Source organism: Erythrolamprus reginae, chromosome 9, assembly GCF_031021105.1.
Source record: "Erythrolamprus reginae isolate rEryReg1 chromosome 9, rEryReg1.hap1, whole genome shotgun sequence".
NCBI lineage: Eukaryota > Metazoa > Chordata > Lepidosauria > Squamata > Dipsadidae > Erythrolamprus > Erythrolamprus reginae.
The window spans coordinates 49,156,072-49,183,742 of record NC_091958.1 but is presented as its reverse complement, the minus strand read 5'-3'; the positions used below and the strand labels follow the sequence as shown (position 1 = coordinate 49,183,742).

At 43.9% G+C, this 27,671-nt stretch overlaps 2 protein-coding genes across 9 annotated transcripts in view; one reads left to right on the top strand and one right to left on the bottom strand.

Annotated features, from left to right (window-relative positions):
• GPRC5B (G protein-coupled receptor class C group 5 member B) overlaps positions 1-23,489 on the top strand; it is a 140,027-nt gene extending 116,538 nt beyond the window's left edge. For all 3 annotated transcript variants that reach the window (XM_070761165.1, XM_070761167.1, XM_070761166.1), the window contains exons 2-4: positions 11,208-12,222; positions 19,477-19,589; positions 23,227-23,489. In XM_070761165.1, the coding sequence (XP_070617266.1) occupies positions 11,217-12,222; positions 19,477-19,589; positions 23,227-23,271 (1,164 nt within the window). In that variant the 5' untranslated portion in view covers positions 11,208-11,216 and the 3' untranslated portion in view covers positions 23,272-23,489. The remainder of the gene's footprint in view (positions 1-11,207; positions 12,223-19,476; positions 19,590-23,226) is intronic.
• IQCK (IQ motif containing K) overlaps positions 1-27,671 on the bottom strand; it is a 163,754-nt gene that overhangs the window by 89,467 nt on the left and 46,616 nt on the right. For 2 of the 6 annotated variants that reach the window (XM_070761168.1, XM_070761169.1), the window contains exon 10: positions 1,645-1,692. The exons of the other annotated variants lie outside the window; for them this stretch is intronic. In XM_070761168.1, coding sequence (XP_070617269.1) covers positions 1,660-1,692 — 33 coding nt within the window. In that variant the 3' untranslated portion in view covers positions 1,645-1,659. Of the gene's footprint in view, positions 1-1,644; positions 1,693-27,671 lie in introns of those variants that run through there. 6 annotated transcript variants of the gene reach the window in all.

Here is a 27,671-nt window from a genome sequence, read left to right as displayed (position 1 = left end):
GTCACTGGCAAGGTGGGGGACGATAGGATTTGGCGTTGCCACCGAAAGGGACCGGAGTGGCGCGGCCAGGCTCGGGGACTGCAGAAAGCCGTGCAGCCGCAGCCCAGGTGCCGGAGAAGCGACGGAGGAGGAGGAGGAGGAGAGGAAGCGCCAACCTGGCTGTCGGCTGGGCTTCAAGGCGATCGGTGCCGGCCTCGCTTGCCCCGCAAGAGGAGCGCGGGTGCTGGAGGGCGCGCGCTTTGCAGTGGGGCGCAGAGCGGCCGCTTCCGCCTGGAGTCCCTCGGGGTAAAAAGAGCGCCTGGCGGAGCTGACAAGCTGGAGGTGCCCTGGAGCGGGCAGGCACCAAGCGCCCTTATAAAAATCACTCGAAAGGATGCGCGCAAGCGTTCCCGAGGAAGAGCCAGGGGCGCCGAGTGCGCCCCTCCGAAGAGCGACGACTACACCTCCCATCAGCCCGGGCCAGACGGGGAGGAAAAGTGGCACGCAATCAGTGCGCCTGGAGTTCCGACGGCCGAAGGCGAAATTCGCGATTGCGAATCCAAGACGGGTTTTTGGAGGGGCAATGAAGACGGCGATGTTTCTAGTTAGGGGGCGCAGAGTAGGAGCGATGGAGGGGGCAGAGAAGATGCAGAGAGAGAGATCTAGGGGTATTTTGGAGCGGGTGGGGGTCGAAACCAGACGGGACAGTTCTCCTCGGGAGCAAACGGGACTGGGATTTGAAATTGGGGAAGGGGCTGGAGAATTATTCCCTCCCCTTCAGGGCCAGGTCCGAATCCTGCCAGCCTTCTCTGCTTTTAACTGGGAGCAGCTTTTAACTGGGAGCAGATGCTACTGTCTCTGTCCTCTTCGGCTGTTGGAGAGAACAAAACAAAGGGAACAAAAACAGGAGAAGCATAGTAGGAAGGGACCTTAGAGGTCTTCTAGTCCGACCCCCTGCTCAAGCACGGAAGAGGTACAAAGTTGTGCTTTGGGAAAGTCAAACTTTGGAAGGCTAGGCAACAAATTCGCTCTTCCTTGCTTGCCTCCTCTCTAAAGCAGTGATTCCCAACCTTGGCAACTTGAAGATATTTGGACTTCAACTCCCAGAATTCCCCAGCCAGCGAATGCTGGCTGGGGACTTCTGGGAGTTGAAGTCCAAGTATCTTCAAGTTGTCAAGGTTGGGAAACACTGCTCTAAAGAATAGAATTCTTTATTGGCTAAATGTTATTGGACACACAAGGAATTTGTCTTGGTGCATATGCTCTCAATGTAAATAAAATAAAATATACATTTGTCAAGAATCATGTGGCACAACACTTAATGATTGTCGTAGGGGTCAAGTAAGCAACGAGGAAACAATCAATATTAATACAAATCTCAAGGATACAAGCAACAAGTTACAGTCCTAAGTGGGAGGAAATGGATGATAGGAATGATGGGAAAAACTAGTAGTAATAGTAGTGCGGCCTTAGTAAAAAGTTCGTCAGTGTTGAGGGAATTATTTGTTTAGCAGAGTGATGGCGTTCGGGGAAAAACTGTTCTTGTGTCTAGTTGTCTTGGTGTGCAGTGCTCTGTAGCAACATTTTGAGGGTAGGAGTTGAAACAGTTTATGTCCAGGATGCGAGAGGTCAGCGAATATTTTCACCGACCTCTTTTTGACTCGTGCAGTCTACAGGTCCTCAATGGAAGGCAGGTTGGCAGCCGACCCGAGTCTACGGAGAGGGACGGCATACAAATCCAATAAATATATAAATATAATACATATACTTGAAGATTCTGTGTTCCAGGTTTATAGCAGCAGCCGGATGGATGTCGGTTGAAGTCACTTTTGCTTGGATTTATCTGGATTTATAATTTTGAAAAAGCAGCTTGGGGAGGGGAGAGCCAAAAAAGAGCAGAAAGGAGCCCCTCCCGCAGCCCCAAGAGGTTAGTTAGGAATGTAAGATAGGAGGCGGAGGTGTGAAAGGGTTAAGAAGGAAGGTCCAATGTTTGCAACAGCATCCTGAAGGGTTCTGTGGTCTTTCATGGATTTGTGTGTGCGTATGCATGTGTGTGTTTTGTCTTGTGCTTCAATCACTGCAAACTTGCCCTGAGTAAACCTGCTATAATATGTTCCTCACCCAATAAAATAGAATAGAATTTTTATTGGCCAAGTGTGATTGGACACACAAGGAATTTGTCTTGGTGCAGATGCTCTCAGCGTACATAAAATAAAATATACATTTGTCAAGAATCATGTGGTACGACACTTAATGATTGTCATAGGGGTCAAATAAGCAACGAAGAAGCAATATTAATAAAAATCTTAGGATATAAGCAACAAGTTACAGTCATACAGTCAACATGGGAGGAAATGGGTGAAAGGAATGATGAGAAAAACTAATAGAATAGAAGTGCAGATTTAGTAGAAAGTCTGACAGTGTTGAGGGAATTATTTGTTTAGTAGAGTGAGGGCGTTCGGGAAAAAACTGTTCTTGTGTCTAGTTGTCTTGGTGTGCAGTGCTCTGTAGCGACATTTTGAGGGTAGGAGTTGAAACAATTTGTGTCCAGGATGTGAGGGGTCAGTAAATATTTTCCCCGCCCTCTTTTGGACTCCTGCAGTATACAGGTCCTCAATGGAAGGCAGGTTGGCAGCAATTGTTTTTTCTGCAGTTCTGACAATGGCAAGCTTTTGAATTTCACCAAGTTCTTTCGCGGAGTTGGACATTTGGAGGTGTCCGTGTGTTGTTTATTCCTAAATCAAGGGTGACCAACCTTGGCAACTTTTAAGACTTTTTTGGACTTCAGCTCCCAGAATTCCCCAGCCAGCTGAGTTGAGGTCCACGAGTCTTAAAGTAGCCAAGAGTGGACACTTCTGGTTTGAAGGGAATTCTGGGAGTTGAAGTCACTAACCCTGAAAGTTGCCAAAGTTGGACAAAAGTGCAAGAGCTAGAATTCTGGGAAGTCCACGAGTCTTGAATGTTGCCAAGGGTGGATTCCCGTGGATCTAAAGATACAAGAGCCAGCTGGGGGATTCTGGGAGTTGAAGTCTACGCCCCTGATGTAAACAAACAGGATTGTGTAGTAATGTTGGAACAGGATTCCTTAGAGGCTCCTTTTTGAGTCAGACAATTCCTTGGGTCATTATGGAAAAAGCCAGAGAGTACATTGAATACTCAATCTATGGTAGAAAACAGCTCACCCCACACACAGAACTTAAACCTGAGTGGGAAAGAGGAAGAAATAGAAACATAGAAGATTGACAACAGAAACATAAAAAGAGCTCATGGTCCACCTAGTCTGCCCTTATACTATTTCCTGTATTTTATCTTAGGGTGGATCTATGTTTATCCCAGGCATGTTTAAATTCAGTTCCTGTGGATTTACCAACCATGTCTGCTGGAAGTTTGTTCCAAGCATCTCCTACTCTTTCAGGAAAATAATAAGTAAAACAATAATAAGTAAATAAGTAAAATAATAATAAGTAAAACAATCTGAAGTTAGGTGGGGGAAAGATCAAAAGCAACGTGAGAAAATATTATTTTACTGAAAGAGTAGTAGATCCTTGGAACAAACTTCCAGCAGAGGTGGTTGGTAAATCCATAGTAACTGAATTTAAACATGCCTGGGATAAACATAGATCCATCCTAAGATAAAATACAGGAAATAGTATAAGGGCAGACTAGATGGACCATGAGGTCTTTTTCTGCCGTCAGACTTCTATGTTTCTATGTTTCTAATAGTTTCTCATGTTGCTTCTGATCTTTCCCCCAACTAACCTCAGATTCTGTCCCCTTGTTCTTGTGTTCACTTTCCTATTAAAAACACTTCACTCCTGAACCTTATTTAACCCTTTAACATATTTAAATGTTTCGATCATGTTCCCCCTTTTCCTTCTGTCCTCCAGACTATACAGGGTCTATACAGAAGTCTTTCCTGATAAGTTTTATGCTTAAGACCTTCCACCATTTTTGTAGCCCATCCTTGGACCCATTCAATTTGATCAATATCTTTTTGTAGGTGAGGTCTCCAGAACGGAACACCAGCATTCTATATAGCGGGATCACAACCTCCCTCATAAATACAGACCATCCCATCCCCAGCTTGATAACAGAGATGATCAAATCCACAGACTGGAGGGGGGGGAGAAAGAGGGATTTAATCAGATGTAGGACAGACCTACAAAGGGGGGAGGTAGACCTCAAGATTGGTAGGGTGGAGAAAAACAGAAGATTGTGTCTTGATGCAAAGCAGTGAGAGGCAAGGGGGTGTTTATAGAGAACTAGCCTGGTTATATTTATTTAGCATATGGCACATGCTCCATGGATTACGGTAATAAAAATGATATTGAAGGAGCCCGTAATACTATGGTACAAGTAGGATGGAAATATGTAGTAGTAAGGTTTGAGGCACGCAAATATCTGTAGAAACATAGAAGACTGATGGCAGAAAAAGACCTCATGGTCCATCTAGTCTGCCCTTATACTATTTCCTGTATTTTATCTTACAATGGATATATGTTTATCCCAGGCATGTTCAAATTCAGTTACTGTGGATTTATCTACCACGTCTGCTGGAAGTTTGTTCCAAGGAACTACTACTCTTTCAGTAAAATAATATTTTCTCACGTTGCTTTTGATCTTTCCCCTAACTAACTTCAGATTGTGTCCCCTTGTTCTTGTGTTCACTTTCCTATTAAAAACACTTCCCTCCTGAACCTTATTTAACCCTGTAAATGTAAGTTTACAGGTTGCATTTTGAAATAACGTGGATTGGTGAGAATAGAACGGACGTTCTATATATTCATTATGGAGGCCGCTTATCCGATGAAGCGTGGCTTTCGTTAGCTGGAGAAAGTCTGTTTATCCTCCCTAAGACAGAGGGGGGGAGAAATTGAATTGCAGATAAAGGAATGATCCCAGAGAGGCCATGGGGTTCTGTCCAAGTGGGGCAGGGAGGTGGAGTGGAGGAGGCGATTATGGATTTGTTCTTAAAGCTCCTCACATCTGATAAAAAGAGACCCATCGGGGAATGAAACCTCATTCGGAGCAGAGGAGTTAAACATGCCAAAAAGCAGAAAACACACCAAAACAGGCGTTGTTTATCGGAAGCGCGAATTTTACTTTATTTTTTTTTAACCCGCTTATGCATGAAGTCGAAGGAGGAGCTTCTGGGTTGGAATTGTTGGGGAAGAACGCATTAAATAAACTCCACTCCTTTGGAGTCAGGTGGTGGAGTGAGTTATCTGTTGTTGGCTTTATTGCACTTGGGTGAGGGAAGAGAGGAGAGAGAAAACAAGGTTTTGGCAGGAGGAGCAGCCACAGCTGGAGAGGGAGAGGGCTGAGTTAACCCAGTTGCTTCTTTTTTGTATCAGGCTCCTAAAAAACAATATTGAAAGGTGACCTCAGGCGAAGAAGACGAAGACCCTTTGTTTAACCTCCTAGGGCAGGGGTCTCCTGCCTTAGCAACTTTAAGACTTGTGGGCTTCAACTCCCAGAATTTGATGAATTCTAGGAGCTGAAGTCTTAAAGTTGCTAAGTTTGGAGACCCCTTCCCCAGGGTTTGCTGAAATTCACATGATTTGGCCAAAGCCTGCTGGCTATCTTCACCAGTGGTTGGCGCAAAAGAAATCCAGTAATGCTGGTTGGATGCTCTTTTGGTCTTAACAACAACAACAACAACAACAGTTGTTGTTGTTGTTGTTGTTGTTTTATTATTATTATTATTATTATTATTATTACTATTATTATTAGAAAGCCAACAGAATTGACAAAATGACAAAATCTCCATCTGTTAATTGCAAAAAGGCCACTTTACTGGGGTCAACACACATAATTCTCTGCAACAACAGCAACAGCAGCAATAACAATCACAATTACCAGAATGAAGGATAGAGATTCAGGGTGTTGGTACAATCGGACCAGAATATCTCCGGGACCGCCTTCTGCTGCACGAATCCCAGCGACCGGTCAGGTCCCACAGAGTTGGCCTTCTCTGGGTCCCGTCGACTAAACAATGTCATTTGGTGGGACCCAGGAGAAGAGCCTTCTCTGTGGCGGCCCCGACCCTCTGGAACCAGCTCCCCCCAGATATCAGAGTTGCCCCCACCCTCTTTGCCTTTCGCAAGCTCCTTAAAACCCACCTCTGTCGTCAGGCATGGGGGAATTGAAATTTTTTCCCCTTCCCCCTAGGCTTATAGAATTTATACATGGTATGCTTGTTTGTATGATTGGTCTCTTAAATTGGGTTTTTTATATTGCTTTTTAATATTAGATTTGTTACATTGTTTTCTTTATTGTTGTTAACCGACCCGAGTCTTCGGAGAGGGGCAGCATACAAATCTAATAGATAGATAGATAGATAGATAGATAGATAGATAGATAGATAGATAGATAGATAGACAGACAGACAGACAGACAGACAGACAGACAGACAGACAGACAGACAGAGAGAGAAGGAAACCAACCCTGAAATGAATGGATTTCCAACCAGTGTCAAACCACCATAAGTAGGAAGCCTTTTGTCTCTGATGGAGACCAACTCTAGAGGCCATGGTTTCTCCAACCAGTGTCCACCATTTTTAAATGGGATGGCTTCTGTCGCTGATGGAGACCAACTCTAGAGGCCATGGTTTCCCCAACCAGTGTCCACCATCCACAAGTCCCATAGTTTCCCTCTCTGGTGGAGACCAACTCTCTAGAGGCCATGGTTTCTCCAACCAGTGTCGACCATCCATAAATGCCATAGCTTCCCCCTCTGATGAAGACCAACTCTCTAGAGGCCATGATTTCCCCAACCAGTGTCCATCATTCTTAAATGGGATGGCTTCTCTCTCTGATGGAGACCAACTCTAGAGGCCATGGTTTCTCCAACCAGTGTCGACCATCCATAAATGCCATAGCTTCCCCCTCTGATGGAGACCAACTCTCTAGAGGCCATGATTTCCCCAACCAGTGTCCATCATTCTTAAATGGGATGGCCTCTGTCACTGATGGAGACCAACTCTAGAAGCCATGGTTTCTCCAGCAGTGTCCACCATTCTTAAGTGGGATGCCTTCTCTCTCTGATGGAGACCAACTCTAGAGGCCATGGTTTCCTCAACCAGTGTCCATCATCTGTAAATGCCGTAGTTTCCCTCACTGATGGAGACTCACCCTGATTACAATTGACAGTGCTCCAAACTCTGGGTCTCTCTATACTCCTTAAAATATGGTCTTATTCCAGAGCAGGCAGGGAATTAAACTGCTGCTGTTTGGCAGCCCACGAAATGCAGGTGGCTTGTTGACTCTTACACAATCTTTGGAATGTTCCCGTTTGGGGTGTGTGTGTCCCGAGATAGTTTTGTTGTTCTCAGGAGCGCCAAAGGGAGGTCTTGAACATGTGACCAAGTAGGCCTGCTATATTTGGGGAGGGGAATGGATGGCCAGACTCCACATCCCCCTTGGATTCCAGTTGGGCTTAGGACTTCTAAAAATATCCCCCAGTGGCATTTTTCATTCCTACTGCTGTTCCTCTGCATTCGGTCATCCAGCAGCAAAGGTGCAGCATTGACGGTCTGCAGCATTACAATGCAGAAGGAAACAGTCGTGGTCAAAGCAATGGAAACTGCAGTTTAATGTTTCCAAATGTAAAATAATGCACTTGGGGAAAAGGAATCCTACTGCTATTGTATTGGCAGTTCTGGGTTAGCAAAAACTACAGAAGAGAAGGATTTAGGGGTAGTGATTTCTGACAGTCTCAAAATGGGTGAATAGTCTGGTCAGGCGGTAGAGAAAGCAAGTAGAATGCTTGGCTGCATAGCTAGAGGTATAACAAGCAGGAAGAGGGAGATTGTTCAGTTCTGGAGACCTCACCTACAAAAAGAGATTGATCAAACTGAACGGGTCCAAAGACGGGCTACAAGAATTATGGAAGGTCTTAAGCATAAAACTTATCAGGAAAGACTCAATGAACTTAATCTGTATAGTCTGGAGGACAGAAGGGAAAGGGGAGGACGTGATCGAAACATTTAAATGTGTTAAAGGGTTAAATAAGGTTCAGGAGGGAAGTGTTTTTAATAGAAAAGTGAACACAAGAACAAGGGAGGTACAATCTGAGGTTAGTTGGGGGAAAGGTCGCAACGTGAGAAAATATTATTTTACTGAAAGAGTAGTAGATCCTTGGAACAAACTTCCAGCAGACGTGGTTGGCAAATGCACAGTAACTGAATTTAAACATGCCTGGGATAAACATAGATCCATCCTAAGATAAAATACAGGAAATAGTATAAGGGCAGAGTAGATGGACCATGAGGTCTTTTTCTGCCGTCAATCTTCTATGTTTCTGTGTTTCTATTATTATTATAATAGAAACACCCAACGGCCTCGTCAATTACAAGTTCAGGAGTCGCATCTCTTTTTGGAAAGCTGAGCTTCACATCTCCCCCAAAGCTTGATTCTTTTCAAAGTAGCTGGGAAGAAACTGGGCAGAATTCCCAATCGTTGCGATATTCTCCGGGGAAGGGTAGGGGGGGGGAGAACGTCAGAACTGCAGCAAAGGTTTCGGTTCTGAACTCAGAGTACCATTCTTTTCTTTTTTTTAACAAATATTTTGCAGTCATACTGCAGTGTTCATCCAAAGCCTTCAACTCCTTGAGTAGCTGAAGTGTAGACGATGAAAACTCTCGATTGTGGCTGTTGTTATAGTCCAGAAAGTCAACCCAAAGTCTTGGTCACCCAGCAACAAGTGCCTGCAATTGACTTGGCAACCTGAAGGGTTGGGTCATGGCAATTGGACTTATTGGTGTTGGTTTGAGACGTTTCGCAGAAATAAACAAACGATTATAGCAATAGCATTTAGACTTACGTACTATTTTTACAGCCCTCTCTAAGCAGTTTACAGAGTTAGCCTCTTTCCCCCAACAATGGCAGGGAGTTGTTGCTCACAGTCACACATGCCCTCATCACCTCGAGGTTCGATTACTGCAACGCTCTCTACATGGGGCTACCTCTGAAAAGTGTTCGGAAACTTCAGATCGTGCAGAATGCGGCCGCGAGAGCCATCGTGGGACTTCCTAGATTCGCCCATGTTTCTGCAACACTCCATGGTCTGCACTGGCTGTCGATCGGTTTCCGGTCACAATTCAAAGTGTTGGTAATGACCTTTAAAGCCCTACATGGCATTGGGCCAGAATACATCCGGAACCGCCTTCTACCGCACGAATCCCAGCGGCCGATAAGGTCCCACAGAGTTGGCCTTCTCCGGGTCCCATCGACCAAACAATGTCGTTTGGTGGGCCCCACGGGAAGAGCCTTCTCTGTGGCGGCCCCGGCCCTCTGGAATCAACTACCCCCAAAGATTAGAACGGCCCCCACCATCCTTGTCTTTCGCAAATTACTCAAGACCCACCTTTGTCACCAGGCATGGGGGAGTTAGGATATTCCTTCCCCTAGGCCATTACAAGTTATGTATGGTATGTTTGTGTGTATGTTTGGTTTTTATAATAAGGGTTTTTAGTTGTTTTATTAAATTAGATTGTTACATGTTGTTTTTTATCAATGTTGTTAGCCGCCCTGAGTCTGCGGAGAGGGGCGGCATACAAATCCAATAAATAATAATAATAATAAAAAATAATAATCTGGGTTCTCATTTTACCCACCTTGGAAGGATGGAAGGCTGAGTCAACCTTGAGCCGGTGGTGAGGTTTGAAGTGCTGAACTAACTGCTAGCAGTTAGTAAATTACAAATAATTTACTTACTTATTATTTTTAACTGGACTCACAAATAAGTCCAGTTGCCACAACTCAACCTTACCAAGATGGTTGAGAAGCTTCAGTGATCTATTTTTCTTGGCCATGTTTGTCAGAAGTGGATTGCTGGCATCCTCTCCCTAGGTTCGAGACTGAATTATTAGCCCACCTGGTTTTTGCACCTAAGGTGGGACTAGAATTCTCAGTCTCCTGGTATCTAATGTAGCACTTTTAATTGGCTCTTCCTGGAAAAATCTAGGAATGTAGAATTTTGCACAAATCAATGAAGGTTTGGAGGGAGGACCTCAATTTCCAGTTTGTTGATAGGCAGTGAGAAGGTAACCCAGATGTCATGGAGGACGAAGAGTCTCTACATGGGAACTTCTACATGGGGGCATCCAACTTGAAGACTTGTGGACCTCAACTCCCAGAATCCCCCGTGGCTGGCTGGGGAATTTGGGGAGTTGAAGTCCACAAGTCATAAAAAGTGACCAAGGTTGGACACTCTTATTCTATGTGTGCTACATTTAATCTCCAGGTGATTTGAGTCAATGCTAGCAAAAACTTCAGAAGAGAAGGATTTAGGGGTAGTGATTTCTGACACTCAAAATGGGTGAGCAGTGTGGTCGGGCAGTAGGAAAAGCAAGTAGGATGCTTGGCTGCATAGCTAGAGGTATAACAAGCAGGAAAAGGGAGATTGTGATCCCCTTATATAGAGCGCTGGTGAAACCACATTTGGAGTACTGTGTTCAGTTCTGGAGACCTCACCTACAAAAAGATATTGACAAAATTGAACGGGTCCAAAGATGGGCTACAAGAATGGTGGAAGGTCTTAAGCATAAAACGTACGAGGAAAGACTTCATGAACTCAATCTGTAGAGTCTGGAGGACAGAAGGAAAAGGGGGGACATGATCGAAACATTTAAATATGTTAAAGGGTTAAATAAGGTTCAGGAGGGAAGTGTTTTTAATAGGAAAGTGAACACAAGAACAAGGGGACACAATCTGAAGTTAGTTGGGGGAAAGATCAAAAGTAACGTGAGGAAATATTATTTCACTGAAAGAGTAGTAGATCCTTGGAACAAACTTCCAGCAGACGTGGTAGATAAATCCACAGTGACTGAATTTAAACATGCCTGGGATAAACATGTATCCATCCTAGGATAAAATGCAGGAAATAGTATAAGGGCAGACTAGATGGACCATGAGGTCTTTTTCTGCCGTCAGTCTTCTATGTTTCTATGTTTCTATGCTGTCTTGGCCTTTTGGCAGTTCTAGCATCATCTTCTCTTGGATCGAGGAAGGTGGGGGAAATTGCCTAGAACCAAGGTAGGCAAAGCTGGCTCTTCTATGACTTGTGGACTTCAACTCCCAGAATTCCTGGGGCAATCATGCTAGCTCAGGAATTCTGGGAGCTGAAGTCCACATGTCATAGAAGAGCCAGCTTTGCCTACCCCTGGCCTAGAGGCAGGAAGCAGCCGGCAAATTATCGTCTCAATTTCTTTTCCTTTCGTTTCCAGGTGGGAAAAATGTCCGCTTTCCTTAGGGTCGGCCTTCTCCTGCTCTTTGTGGTGGACTATGGTTCCTCCGAGAACTCCAGCACTCCACGAGGATGTGGGCTGGATCTCCTTCCTCAGTACGCTGCTTTGTGCGACCTGGATGCTATCTGGGGGATTGTGATGGAGGCCGTGGCGGGTGCGGGAGTCTTGACCACGGTGCTCCTCAAATTGATCTTGCTGGTGAGGCTGCCCTTCATCAAAGGCAAGGAGAAGAGGAGCCCCTTGGGCCTCCACTTCCTCTTCTTTTTGGGGACCTTGGCTTTGTTTGGCTTGGCCTTTGCGTACATCATTGAGGAGGACGAGACCATCTGCTCCATCCGCAGGTTCTCCTGGGGAGTCCTCTTCGCCATCTGCTTCTCCTGCTTGCTTGCTCAAGCCTGGCGGCTCCGGAGGCTCGTCCGCCACGGCAAAAGTCCCTCTGGATGGCAGCTGGCCGGAACCGCCGTCTGCGTCGCCTTGGTCCAGGTCATCATTGCCACGGAGTGGCTGATACTGACGATAGTGAGGGAAGGGAACCCGGCCTGCCGTTACGAGCCCATGGATTTTGCGATGGCTTCCATTTACGTGATGTTCTTGATGGTGGCCACCCTGTGTTTCTCCTTCTTCACGTTGTGTGGGAAGTTTAAGAAGTGGAAGAAGAACGGGGCGTGCCTCGTCATCACCAGCTTCTTCTCCATCCTCATTTGGGTGGCTTGGCTGACTATGTACCTCTACGGGAACAAGGAACTGGGGAGGAGAGACCAGTGGCAGGATCCCACCCTGGCAGTGGCTCTGGTAGCCAACGGTTGGGTCTTCCTGATCTTCTACGCCATCCCAGAGGTCCACTGCGCCATCCTCCCGTCTCAGCAAGAGGCCATGCCCAACTACTTCGACACATCACAGCCACGGATGCGTGAGACGGCTTTTGAGGATGACCTTCAACTTCCTCAGAGTTACATGGAGAATAAAGCTTTTTCAATGGATGAACATAATGCAGGTGAGTGTTCGTTTGTTTAAGAAAGTGATGGCCAACCTTTTTTTCTTAGGGTGCCGAAAGAGCATGTGTGAGTGCCCACACCCATAATTCAATGCCTGGGGAGGGTGAAAACAGCTTCCCCCATCCTCTGGAGGCTAGAAAAGGCCTCTTTCCCAACTTCTGGTGGCCCCAGTAGGCTCGTGTTTCACCCTCCCCAGGCTCCAAAGGTTTCCATGGAGCTGGGGGAGGGTAAAAACGCCCTCCCCCATCCCTCCGGAGGCTCTCTGGAAGCCAAAAACGCCCACCCAGCGCCTCTGTGTGAGCCAAAAATCAGCTGACCGGCACACACATGCACATTGGAGCTGAGCTAGGGCAACAGCTTACGTGCCAGCAGATATGGTTCCGCATGCCACCTGTGGCACCCATACCATAGGTTCACCATCACTGGTTTAGGATGTGGGGTTGAAAATGCTGGTAAATGATTTAGCTTTACTAGATAAATGGTCAAAGCAATGGAAACTGCAGTTTAATGTTTCCAAATGTAAAATAATGCACTCGGGGAAAAGGAATCCTCAATCTGAGTATTGCATTGGCAGTTCTGTGTTAGCAAATACTTCAGAAGAGAAGGATTTAGGGGTAGTGATTTCTGACAGTCTCAAAATGGGTGAGCAGTGTGGTCAGGCGGTAGGAAAAGCAAGTAGGATGCTGGGCTGCATAGCTAGAGGTATAACAAGCAGGAAGAGGGAGATGGTGATCCCCTTCTATAGAGCGCTGGTGAGACCCCATTTGGAATACTGTGTTCAGTTCTGGAGACCTCACCTACAAAAAGATATTGACAAAATTGAACGGGTCCAAAGATGGGCTACAAGAATGGTTGAAGTTCTTAAGCATAAAACGTATCAGGAAAGACTTCATGAACTCAATCTGTATAGTCTGGAGGACAGAAGGAAAAGGGGGGACATGATCGAAACATTTAAATATATTAAAGGGTTAAATAACGTTCAGGAGGGAAGTGTTTTTAATAGGAAAGTGAACACAAGAACAAGGGGACACAATCTGAAGTTAGTTGGGGGAAAGATCAAAGGCAACATGAGAAAATATTATTTTACTGAAAGAGTAGTAGATCCTTGGAACAAACTTCCAGCAGATATGGTTGGTAAATCCACAGTAACTGAATTTAAACATGCCTGGGATAAACATATATCCATTGTAAGATAAAATACAGGAAATAGTATAAGGGCAGACTAGATGGACCATGAGGTCTTTTTCTGCCATCAGTCTTCTATGTTTCTATGTTTCTAAATGTCATAATAATAAGTACAAAATAAAATTTTAAGAATGGAATAAAGTGGCAATGACTCAAACAGGAACTGCTGGTAGGAGACAGAAAGGCCCAGCCTGGGAGGTGGAGTTAAGAGAGGAATCAGCCAAGAATCATTATGCCTTCACAAACGGTCTAAGGCCAAACCCTCTTGAGTTCTGCTGACTCTTATCTATCGTCAAGTTAATGCTTACTATTAGTTGACCAGAGAGAACACTGGCTCAATGGTTAAAGATGCTGAGCTTGTCATCTGGAAGGCTGAGAGCCTGGGTTCGAGACCCGAGTGCCAAACAACAGAGTGAGCTATTATTATTATTATTATTATTTATTAGATTTGTATGCCGCCCCTCTCCGTAGACTCTGTGAGTAGATAAATAGGTACCACTTTGGTGTGAAGATAGCAGAATTTCATGTGCCCTCGGCATATAGTCATGTTGGCCACATGACTATCGAAAGTGTCTTCAGACAATGGTGGCTCTGTTGGCCGAGAAATGGAGATCAGCACCAGGCCCTAGAGCAGGGGTAGGCAAAGCTGGCTCTTCTATGACATGTGGACTTCAACTCCCAGAATTCCTGAGTTAGCATGATTGGCTCAGGAATTCTGGGAGTTGAAGTCCACAAGTCCTAGAAGAGCCAAATTTGCCTACCCCTGCCCTAGAATCAAACAAAGCTGAGCAGGGAAACTTTTATTAGTTGACTAGGCTCTTGTGTATAGGCCTGGTCCAGATTCTTCTGGCCTCACATTGCCCCAGAGATTGATGGTGTCATAGCAACATATGCTTTCTCTTCTGGGATCTAGAATATAGCTTCACTAAACTGGGTATGTTTACTTTAACGGAAAGAAGGACTAGGGGAGATACGATGTGTGTGCAAAATTTTGGAAGCAGCCACAAACAAGAGAGAGTGAAGCAGGGATGAAATCCAGCAGGTTCTGACAGGTTCTGGAGAACCTTTAATGGGAATTTTGAGTAGTTTGGAGAACCGGTAAATATCACCCCTGGTTGGTCCCTCCCCCATCTATTCTCTGCCTCCCGAGTCCCAGCTGATTGGGAGGAAAATGGGGATTTTACAGTAACCTTCCCCTGCCACGCTCACCAAGCCACACCATATTATCCCTTCCAAGTCACGCCACAGAACCGGTAGTAAAAAAAAATGGATTTCACCACTGGAGTGAAGCTATTCCCCCAAACACCTGAGGAAGTGCACAATGGATGGAAACTAATAAGGAGGGAACCAACCTAGAACTAAGAATAAATTTCTTGACAGTTAGAACAATTAATCCGTGGAACAGCTTGCCTCCAGAAGTTGTAAATGTTCCAACACTGGAGGTTTTTAAGAAGAGATTGGATCACCATTTGTCTGAAGTGGTGTAGGGCTTCCTGCCTGTTCTGTCAGGCTCTCTGGTAGACTCCTCCCAAAAATTCACAGGTACAAATTTCAGACACACACACGTTTGAAAATTCAAAACAATGTTCTTTATAATGAAAATTCACTTAAAGGAAACCCTCTTTGGTATAGCAAAGAGCACTCGTCTCCAAACAAACTGGTAATTTGTACAAGTCCCTTATCTGTTCTGTGATACTTAGCTTGCAGCTGTGAGGCAATTCACAGTCCTTCTTCTTTCACAAAGTGACACACACTTTGCTGTGGTTTAGTTTCAAAGCAGGGAAAAATCAGCACACAAAAGGTCAAAGTCAGTAAAGCAGTCACGAAACACAATGATCAGATAATCCTCCACAATGGCCAAACCCACAGGCTGCTCTTTATAGCAGCCTCACTAAATACCACAGCCACACCCAACCACAGGTGGCCTCATTTTCTTTGATAATAATCTCTCAGTTGTTGCTGCCTATGCATCGCTCTCCGCATGCGTGGCTGTATCATTAACTCTTGTTCCGAATCCAAGGAGGAGCTAGATAATTGATCTCCTTCTGAGCTGTCTGCCACACTCTCCTCCTCCCTGTCACTCATGTCTTCTTGGTCAGAGGAGCCTTCATCAGCAGATTCCACCGGGGGCAAAACAGGCCTGCAGCATGTGGATGTCTCCCCCACATCCACAGTCCTTGGGGCAGGAGCTGGGCCAGAACTAACCACAACACTGCCTAAGCAGGGGGTTGGACTAGAAGACCTCCAAGGTCCCTTCCAACTCTGTTATTCTATTCTATTCTAAATATCTCCTGATCTGCAAAACAACGAGATTGAAGCTTTATTTCCTTCCCAGGCCTTTTTGTGATGAATTGCAATTTCGTGTCCAGTTTTCACCTTGAGTTAGATGTCATGCGTCATTCCTGTTTGGCGCCGAGTGCCTGGAATTCAGCTGGAATCCTTAATGGCAAATGTTGAGGAGGACAAGGCCCTCCGTAGGCCGCTGAACTACAGTTCCCAGCATCCGTCAATGGTGGGATTATAGGCATTAAGCAGCATCTGGAAGGGAACGGATCCAGCGGATTTTCTTTCAGACTAATCTCTGTTCACGGCCACTGAGAAGATTTAACAGCCATTTGACTGCTTCTGAACCAGCGTCTCTTCTTTTTCCCCTTTTCTTCCTTTTCTCCAGTGAGGAAGGTGGCAAAAATTGACAGGTTATGAGACTGAGTCTAAAAGATTTATTGCTGAAAAACCCTTTCCTTTTTTGCCAGCTGAATCAATCTCTTTGCACAAGTGTGCATCATAGCTAGTTGGTTTGATCTCAGCTCAATAAAGCAATATGCCATTAATTTACAACAGCCCGACATTTTCTCCAAAAGAAACAAGGTGGAACAAATCTATCGTTTGGTGTTTCTTGGGCATTTAAAAAAAAAGATGCACCTTCAGAACTGTGTTCAGTTCTGGAGACCTCACCTACAAAAAGATATTGACAAAATTGAACGGGTCCAAAGACGGGCTACAAGAATGGTGGAAGGTCTTAAGCATAAAACGTATCAGGAAAGACTTCATGAACTCAATCTGTATAGTCTGGAGGACAGAAGGAAAAGGGGGGACATGATCGAAACATTTAAATATATTAAAGGGTTAAATAAGGTTCAGGAGGGAAGTGTTTTTAATAGGAAAGTGAACACAAGAACAAGGGGACACAATCTGAAGTTAGTTGGGGGAAAGATCAAAGGCAACGTGAGAAAATATTATTTCACTGAAAGAGTAGTAGATCCTTGGAACAAACTTCCAGCAGACGTGGTAGATAAATCCACAGTAACTGAATTTAAACATGCCTGGGATAAACATATATCCATCCTAAGATAAAATACAGGAAATAGTATAAGGGCAGACTAGATGGACCATGAGGTCTTTTTCTGCCGTCAGTCTTCTATGTTTCTATGTTTCTATGTTTCATTTATGGATGAAGAAAATTACAGGCCTGTATTTTGATAGATTCCTTTTCTTTTTAAATATAACTTGCCGCATTGAGTTAATATGTCCAGCCAAAGCAAGCCGTTTGGAATAGTCATAATTCTCATAAATGAATCTAGGAATAAGCTCAGCTCAACCTTGTGGGCTAGATAGCACAAAGGACAATGCTTCAGTGGTTCACTGAGATGTCCCGATCAAATGATGCTTAACTCATAGGAACGGTTAGGTTGCATAGGAGGATAGGCAGAGCCTGGAGGTGGAGTCAAGAGAGTAATTAGCCTAGAGTCATTACATACCTACAACTTCTTTTGAATTCTGTTAATTCTTATTTAACATCAGTTTAGGGCTGACTGTTACTGGCTATATTCTTGGGTACAGGCAGGAAGGTTCGGCAACTTCAGATCATGCAGAATGCAGATGTGAGAGCAATCATGGGCTTCCCCAAATATGCCCATGTTACACCAACACTCCGTAGTCTGCATTGGTTGACGATCAGTTTCCGGTCACAATTCAAAGTGTTGGTTATGACCTCAATAATTATGACATCAATAATTGGACCAAGTTCAATTCAATTCAATTCAATTTATTAGATTTGTATGCGGCTTGCTTGCAATACTTGGAGGTTGGTTTTTGACTTCCCTCCCCACTTGTTTGGAAACTTGTTGGTTATGACCTATAAAGCCCTTCATGGCACCGGACCAGATTATCTCAGGGACCGCCTTCTGCTGCACGAATCCCAGCGACCAGTTAGGTCCCACAGAATGGGCCTTCTCTGGGTCCCGTCGACTAAACAATGTCGTTAGGCGGGACCCAGGGGAAGAGCCTTCTTTGTGGCGGCCCCGGCCCTCTGGAACCAACTCCCCCCAGAGATTAGAATTGCCCCCACCCTCCTCGCCTTTCGTAAGCTTCTTAAAACCCACCTGTGTTTGGTTTTATAATAAGGGTTTTTTTAGTTGTTTTAATATTGGATTGTTACATGCTGTTTTTTATCACTGTTGTTAGCCGCCCCGAGTCTACGGAGAGGGGCGGCATACAAATCCAATAAATAATAATAATAATAATAATAATAATAATAATAATAATAATAATAATAATAATATTTTTAAAAAAATCAGTAGGTAAGGCTCTTTTTTCAGCACTGTTATAATTTCAAACAGTCACTAAGTAAACGGTTATAAATCAAGAACTACCAGTAATCTCTTCCACTAATCTGCCTAATCAACTTTAATAGCTTCCTAATTAGTGACCATCACATTTCTCAGGTTAACTAGGAACAGTGGAAATAATTTCCCAAGATTTACCTTTTCTTTGGCTTCTGGCATTTTGAGGAAAAAAACTTCATCTTATGCGATCCACAATTCTCTATATCAGGGGTAGGCAAACTTGGCTCTTGTGGAGTTCAACTCCCAGAATTCCTAAGCCAAACATGCTAGCTCAGGAATTCTGGGAATTGAAGTCCACATGTCATCGAAGACCCAACTTTGCCTATCCCTGTTCTATATCATTGTCAATCTGTTGGACTTCTTTACGATTTGGGTTTCTAATGGTAGGTACATTTTCAATTGCCTCCCATTGCTGGTTGAACAGAAGTACTAAATATTTAATTGTGAGCTGAAACAAATTCTCTTACACCAAATAAAAGATCTCAACATTGTTGAAGACATATTTCAGCTTGTGGCATAGTTGTAAGACTTCACTTTGAGGTGAGGGAGCACCAGATGTGAATGATCAGGTCCGCCCGTGAAGGTCCAGTTAATCTGACATAAAGCTATTCATGCCTCACGTACAGGAATATTATCACCTGCTTAGAATTAGATAAGAGTCAACAGGATTAAAGGAGTTTACTTAGCTCACTTGTGACTACATAAAGATTCTAGGCTAATCCTTCGTTTAACTCCACCCCCAGGCTCTACCATTCCTTCTCCTACAGGTGGAAAACTAAAGATAGGTGTTCATTCCAGGCAGGACCTAGGACAGCTCCAGTAAGTTGGAGCTGTCCCAGGTCCTGTTTGGTGTTCATACTCCTACTTGTAGATCTCCCGCCTCACTTTAAAGCCGTCTACGGAGAACTTCCATCTGCTCCCGAAGTCACTTCTCCCTCTTTTTGTCCGGCACCGGACCAGAATATCTCCAGGACCGCCTTCTGCCGCACGAATCCCAGCGACCGGTTCGGTCCCACAGAGTTGGCCTTCTCCGGGTCCCATCGACTAAACAATGTCGTCTGGCGGGACCCAGGAGAAGAGCCTTCTCTGTGGCGGCTCCGACCCTCTGGAACCAGCTCCCCCCTGAGATTAGGATTGCCCCCACCCTCCTTGCCTTTCGCAAACTCCTTAAAACCCACCTCTGCCGTCAGGCATGGGGGAACTGAAACATCTCCCCTTGCCCATGTTGTTTTGGTGTTTGATTGTGTGCTTGTTTTTTAAATATTCTGGGGTTGTTTTTTATGAATTTTTTAGCTTAACATTGTAATTGGATTGGTGGGTATTGGATTTGTTATTATGTATTGTTTTTACTTTGTTGTGAGCCGCCCCGAGTTTGCGGAGAGGGGCGGCATATAAATCCAATAAATCTAATCTAATCTAAATCTCTTTCTCGACTTTCCGCAGCATTACGGACGGCAGGATTTCGCAACGGCAGCTTGGGTAGCCGCGCCAGCGCTCCCTTCCGAAGCAACGTCTACCAGCCCACCGAGATGGCGGTGGTCTTGAATGGTGGGACTGTAAGTATCAAAATGGGAAGATGGGGTAGCATAGAAGAAGATGCCCCTTAGGGGGCAAAGGCTCAACCGCTGCTTTCAACTCAGAACTTCCTTCGGTTGGATGCTTGCTGATATTGAGGAGCAGGGGAGAATGACCGGAGGGGGCGGGATTGGGGTGAGAATGGGATGCAGGACGCTTCAATACCCAAAGGATGCATGCCGGGCCGAATTCCAAATTTCGTGTTGTTGAGCCGGTAAAATTTTTTCTTTGTTCAGATTGTTCTCTGGGCACTGACACAACCATCTCTTCTCTTTTATGGGAAGGGGGGGGGGCATTTTATTCTGTCCATTTCCTCCTAGCCAAGTCAATGAAAAAAAAAAATACTGGAATGGTCACTAATAAATATCCTTCTGGTCTGAGAAACCAGAGATATGTCGTCTCTAGGAAAGCTCACCCACTTCTTTGTCCATTAGCATTGACCATTGCTCCTTTCCCCAACCAATCACCGCCTCCTATTTTTTATTTTATTTTAGCTGAACTACCATCCGTTGGGGGCGTCCTTCCTTTAAATTTGTGCGGCTTTGCAAAATGAGCCCTTCTCAAGGACTTCCTGCCCGCAGCAGCCCAAATGGCTTGCTTGGTGGTTGCTTCGAAAGATTCCTTCAACGGAGGAATCCTTACGGTCTCCTTTGCGTTGGCTAGGATCAACGTTGACCAAGGAGCTGCCCAATCGCTTGATCCTTTCTGCGCTTTACTTCCCTCCACTTCTATTGGCCCGCCAATGATGCTCCGCCTCCTCTCCCCAGCTGCTTAATTGTCACGCCCGTGGCTCTGCTGCTGCCCCCCTGTGGCCTGCTTCAAAATGACACTCATTTGGCTTCTGCTCCGTAAGACTTAGGTTTGCATTCCTTTAAGTCAGCTTCCTCCTCCCTTTCAGTCTTGTTTTTGGAGGGGGGGGGGCAGAAGTGAATGTTGAAAAACGTACAGTTGATCGCCACCAGAGCCGTATCAGCAGGAAGAATATTCAGTTCAGCCAGCAGCACAGGGATCTGACATGTAACTCCATGTTCAGAGTGGTTTTTAAGGGTAACAAATCCTCATTTTCAACCAGTTTGGCTGATTATATCGGCAGCAGCTGGCTTTCTGAAATTCAGAAGCGCATTTGCAGCTTTTTAGCCAAACCCCAATGGATTTTTATTTTATTTTATATTTTGGTAGGTAAGAAGGTAAAAATAAGTATTGCTCCACTCATGGAAACGGTCTCAGCCTTAGTAGGCTTCAGGAGTTAAAATGTAAAATAATGCACTTGGGGAAAAGGAATCCTCAATCTGAATATTGCATTGGCAGTTCTGTATTAGCAAAAACTTCAGAAGAGAAGGATTTAAGGGTAGTGATTTCTGACAGTCTCAAAATGGGTGAGCAGTGTGGTCGGGCGGTAGGGAAAGCAAGTAGGATGCTTGGATGCATAGCTAGAGGTATAGCAAGCAGGAAGAGGGAGATTGTGATCCCCTTATACAGAGCGCTGGTGAGACCACATTTGGAATACTGTGTTCAGTTCTGGAGACCTCACCTACAAAAAGAGATTGACAAAATTGAACGGGTCCAAAGACAGGCTACAAGAATGGTGGAAGGTCTTAAGCATAAAACGTATCAGGAAAGACTTTATGAACTCAATCTGTATAGTCTGGAGAACAGAAGGAAAAGGGGGACGTGATCGAAACATTTAAAGATGTTAAAGGGTTAAATAAGGTCCAGGAGGGAAGTGTTTTTAATAGGAAAGTGAGCACAAGAACAAGGGGACACAATCTGAAGTTAGTTGGGGGAAAGATCAAAAGCAACATGAGAAAATATTATTTCACTGAAAGAGTAGTAGATCCTTGGAACAAACTTCCAGCAGACGTGGTTGGTAAATCCACAGTAACTGAATTGAAACATGCCTGGGATAAACATATATCCATTGTAAGATAAAATACAGGAAATAGTATAAGGACAGACTAGATGGACCATGAGGTCTTTTTCTGCCGTCAGTCTTCTATGTTTCTATGTTTCTAAAAGCCTCTGATCAACTCAAAGGCATTGATTACAGAGGTCTTCAAACTTGGCAACTTTAAGACTGAATTCTGGGAGCTGAAGTCCACAAGTCTTAAAATTGCCAAGTTTGGGGACCCCTTCCGTAGAACCAAGCAGCCAAAATAGAAATCCCAACAATTTGTGCCATTACTAAATGGAGGAAGAAGAGGAAGAGGAAGAAGAAAGAGTACAGGTCGTCCTTTACTTACAACAGTCCGTTTAGTGACTGTTCGAAGTTACAACAACACTGGAAAAAGTTACTTATGATTGCTTTTCTCACAACCATCGCAGTATCTCCATGATCAAAATTCGGAGACTTTGGCAACTGACTCATATTAATGACGGTTGCAATGTCCCATTTTGGGTCAACTTTTAGTCCTTTTGTGTGACCGTCCGGCAAGCCAACTCAACTGAGAAGCCAGATTCATTTACTAGCTTAAGAAACTGCAGTGATTCGCTTAACAGAGTGGGGCAAAATTCCACCGTTTTGTTTAGCAACGGAAATGTTGGGCTCGGCTGTGCTCGTAAGACAAGGACTGCCTTTACATGGCAAACTTATTTACAGTGGTACCTCATCATACGAACTTAATTGGTTCCTGGAGGAGGTTCGTAAGGTGAAAAGTTCATAAGATGAGACAATGTTTCCCATAGGAATCAATGTAAAAGCAAATAATGCCTGCAAATCCTTCAGGAAAATCCCAAACTTTAGAAGGGAGGCGAACAGAGGGCAGGGAGGAGCAGCTAAAGGGGGCGGGTGGAAGAAGCAAGGCTAGGCTAAAGGGTGAGTGGGAAGGAAGAAAGGCAAGGGGGGCGCCCCTCCCTTTTCTTTCTTCAAAAGACACCCTTTCAGTTCCTTTGCAAGCACGTTGTTCTCTGCAAAAAATTTCCTCCCCCAATCTGCCCCTCCCTCCTCCCTTTTCTTTCTTCAAAAGACACCCTTTCAGTTCCTTTGCAAGCACATTGTTCTCTGCAAAAAATTTCCTCCCCCAAGCAGCCCCTCCCTTTTCTTTCTTCAAAAAAGGGGAAAAAAAGAAACCCCTTCATCCCAGCAGCAGCTGCTTGGGTTCGTAAGGTGAAAATAGTTCGGAAGAAGAGGCAAAAAAATCTTAAACACCGGGTTCGTACCTTGAAAAGTTCGTTAGAAGAGGCGTTCGTAAGATGAGGTACCACTGTATTTATTTATTGGATTTGTATGCCGCCCCTCTCCGAAGACTCGGGGCGGCTAACAGCAATAATAAGACAGCATATAATAATAATAATCCAATACTAAAAACAATTAAAAACCCCTTATAATAAAAACCAAACGTACATACCGACATACCATGCATAAAATTGTAACGGCCTAGGGGGAAAGAGTATCTCAGTTCCCCCATGCCTGGCGGCAGAGGTGGGTTTTAAGTAGCAAGGAGGGTGGGGGCAATTCTAATCTCTGGGGGGGGGGAGTTGGTTCCAGAGGGCCGGGGCCGCCACGGAGAAGGCTCTTCCCCTGGGTCCCGCCAAACTTGCAATGCAGAACTAGAGTGAAAGCAGGGATATCTCAAAACGCTCGAAAATGCTTAATCGTGGATGTATTATCCTTATTTGCAGATTCCAACTGCTCCACCAAGTTATACTGGAAGACATCTATGGTGAAAGGATTAGAGGCCATAGAGGAAGAGACACGATCCATTAACAAAAATTGATTGCCCCCCCTCCCTCCCTCCCTCCCTGCAAAAAAAAAATGTGTGTTTTTTCAGAGGGAGGAAACCCATTGGGGGCCCTGTGGAAGGTCCTAGAAACCGATAGCTCGGAATTCTTTTTTCTCGCTCTTTTTTTAAAAAATAAAACAAATTTTTAAAAAAAACAAAAAACCACCACCCAACAAGCTGAGCACTGTCAAATCGATAAAAGCTAACTACTAAGGAACCTCCGCGATGCAATAGCAGCCGTGTCCGAATTTAAGCAATAGTCCTTAGGCACATATCTTCTCTTTTTTTAAAAAATAGAAAAAAAAGGGTGGGTGGAGGAGGAGAAAAGGGATCAAGTAGGAAAATTGGGAGAAAGCGTTTTGGTTTGAGAAAGCAGGGAGGGCTTTGGAAGGGGCAACAAAGGAACCCTGCTGTTCAGTTCGAGAAAACTCCCTAATCTTATGTTCCCGGGTCTATTTGACCCGGACTGCAAATTGATCATTTTAGGTACTTATATTTGGTCTTTTTGAAAGCTTTTTTCACCTGGAAACAAGTTTGAACATTTCTGCACACAATGGAATGAAAATTGAACTGAAAAGAATAATCCTTATTGGTTTATTTTGCACATAAATGTGCCTCTCTCTCCCCCCCCCCATGCTTTTGCAAGCAAAACTATCCATGAATTGAAACATATTTCACAAAAACGAGGGGGGCACGCATTCTATCAGCAAAATAAACCAATAAGAATTACTTTTTTCACTTCAATTTTCATATCATTGTGTGCAGAAATGTTCGGACTACTTTCCAAGTGAAAGAAGTATTCAAATTGACCAAACATAAGCACTTCAAATGATGAGTTTTCGGTCCGGGTCAGGGTGACCCGGGAACACAAGAAGTGTGGTTTTTTGTTTTTCAGCAAGAAAGAAACCCCTCACCCCCCCAAAAAAAATTCTCATAGAGAGAACTCCTGAAATGATGAAAAGTCATGAAATTTCAAGTTTCAGATATGCAGGGAAAAATTTTTACAGGGACTCGAACTTGGCTTCAGGTCACATACGACCCGAACAGAACAGCAGGGTTAAATTCATGCCATTGTGTTTTGTGCGTGGTTCTCCCGCACAAGGGGGTCTTTTGACTTCTTTGCTATTCTTTGAACAGAATTAATGTGTTGGGGTGGGGAAACCCGCTTTTAAATCGGGGTGGGTGGGTTGTCTCTAAATTCGGCACCTTTTAAGACCGGTGGACTTCAATTCCCAGAATGCTTGCTGAGGAATTTTGGGAATGGAAGTCCACCAATCCTTAAAAGTTTTGGAGACCCCCCTGATTTGGAGCAGAGTTTCCTCAAGCAACCTTTTAAGATGGGTGGGTTTGATGTTGGCTGAGGAATTCTGGGAGTTGGGAGTCTGTCCGTCTTTAAAAAGTGACCCCAAAGTTGTGGAATATACTGTGGAACATTGAGGGACAGACAGGGTGTTTTTCTCTTTGAGCCCACGGTGCAGTTGTGTGCTTGTGGGATTCCTGATCAGGTGCCAACCTCTTCTTGGAACCACAAGAGATTTCCCAGAAGCAGCACGGAGCCCTTGGACCATCGGGATATTCTTGGTAGGACTACGGAAGCCATCTGTCCTACCTTCCCGGTTGACCAAGGTCACAGAGGGCTCACAGAGTCTCACAAGTTGTGTCTCCAGAGAGGGAAAACAACAACGGGTGCCAGGGAGTTAGCTAAGATAGCTCAGGAAGGGAGAAAGACAGCACACGGGGACGATCTCCCAAGAGTTCCCCCCCCCCAAAAGGAAAAATGCATCACGGTCGATCACCAAGTGTATTGTCCTCACCACGAATTCAAATCTGAGGTCCTTCTCAGGCCAGGAAATCCTCTCCACGGGGCAACCTTAAAATCCCCCCCTCCGCTCTTCACTCCCAATCCTAGTTGAACACTGAAGCCTCATCATGGACTAGCAACTATTATGTGGCACATCGATTGCCTTTTCACATGTGTATCTGGAACGTTGGCTTATTGCTGCTGTTATTGTTATTATTATTATTATTCGATCGTTTTCACGTGGATGTTGGAAATCTCTTCCCTCCCCCCGCTCCTTTGCCACGACCCCCCCAAATTCTTTCTGCCTTTTCCCATTGCTATGATTTCAGTGATGTTTGGTGAAGCATTCCTTTCGTGGGTGAGCATTTTCAAGCATGTAGATTTGTCATTTTTGCATTCGGCTGGCTAGCTAGCACCTGCTTTCGGCTTTCCTAGAGACTGAAAAAAAAAGCAAGTGTTTTGCTTGATTGAGTGTGTGTGTGTAAGAGTGTGTGTGTGTGTGAGAGAGAGAGAGAGAAAACCAGAGTGGTATAAAATATCTCAAAAGGATAGAATTTATTTATTTTTTTGCACTTGTTCTAAAGAGATTCGTTTGTAAATTGACAGTGATGGCAGAAATAAAATGGAATTAATTCCATCGATTTCAATCCTATTCCTCCCTGTCTGGGTAATCTATCTGTAGGAATAAAGAGGCAAACTGTCTAAATGCTATTATATATTACATGTCAGAACTGTCCATGTTCAATAGATGCATTCTGTCTTCTCAGGAAAGATTCTGAACGAATCCCTCTCTGGCATGCTAATTTTCTACATATAACTATTCGCATTAGGATTAGTAATAATGATAATAGTAATAATAATAATAATAATAATAATAATAATAATAATAATAATATATGAGGGCATGCCGTTATGTAACACCGTGAACCGAGAATTATACTGAAAATCTTAGATATTGGCTGAAGTAAAGGGTCTTTATTCGGACAGAGTCGTAGGGAATAGGGAAATAAATCCCTTGTCCCATCAGATTTGGTGCACTTTAATAATGTTTGGCTAACATTTGAGGGTTTTTTTCCTTCCTGTTAAGAACTGCTTTCTTTGTTTATGATTTATTTTAGTCTTTTTGCTGTTCGGTGGAAGGAAGGGCTAATAAAACTCCGTTATTAATTTATGTATCTGCTCGTCAGCTTTGAATATCCATGTTTAGTGTAGAAAAAAGCAGAGAGTGTGAAAAACCTTGAAATAAATGTGACGGTAGATGCCACATTGGTGCGTTGTACAAGGCACAATGTTGCCATCACCTCTATAAGAATCTGGCTTATTTAGGAAGGTAACGGGTGGAAAAACAGCCAGTATCTAAAACACACACTTTTCTTTGTTCTTTGAATTCTAAATTGCTCTTCAATGATCATTTTAGCCAATGTAATCTTTTTTTAAAAAAATGCCAAGTAGGTAACAGCAATAATTTTTGTGGCCCACAAAGGTTTACATACTGTAAAGAGGAAAAAAATGCATTGTTGTGTTCCAGGAATTTGCAAAACTTAATTTGATGTAAATCTTACTTGATCATGTAAAATTATGGAAAAACTGGATGATTTCCTGTTTTATTAACCTCTGATTAATATACAAAGCAATATTTTTAATAAGAAGGACATTCATAAATATAAGTATAAATAAACAAATAAATATATATATATAAATAATTGAACTGTGTGGCTGCTTCACACACAGGGAGTTGATACATTGCTCTGAGTCTATGCAGGACAGAAATTTGATACGTGTGAAAATGGGGTTTTGAAACTATTTTTATTACCAAAATGCATATGATGAAGCTGGTGCAAACGGTTGGAATTAATTACTTTTCCCAGTTGAATGTGGATGAGAGAGAGAAAGAGAGAGAGAGAGAAAGAGAGAGAGAGAGAGAGAGAGAGAGAGAGAGAGAGAGAGAGAGAGAGAGAGAGAGAGAAATTGTGTTGTTTTTAAAACCAGAGTAAAAGACCATTTTTAGAAGGTTCTGAGGCTGTCCAATTTGTGTTTATTTTTCTTTCTTTTAGACAAGGAAGGATTTAGCCGTCCTCCTTCCCGTTAAATCAATGGCGGTTTGGGAGCTTAAAAGACAGGGTTGGACTCCTTCTAACCTCTCCTGTGAACCTGGGCCGTGCCTCCTAGTGGTGGGAGGTGTGCCGATAAAACTATAAGAAGGATTTTCTTGACTTATCATTATTATTATTATTATTATTATTATTATTATTATTATTATTATTATTATTATTATTATTATTATTAGTCTGTGGTCCGATGTTCGCTGTTGCCCCCCAAATGCCTGTTGTTAGAAGCCTTTTAAAAGACACTCTTGCGTTGAGTTGTATCTCTTTGTGTTAAAAAGTTATAAAAGGTTGTACGATGTTTGCTTTTGGTCAAAAGTTGTGATGAATGTAGAGCATCCGGGGAAGGCACTTAACACACAGTAAGTGGAACCACCCGGGTTTCACAGTAGCTTGCTTTAGGAAGCATCAATGTTATTCTGTGCTTTTGTGATTGCC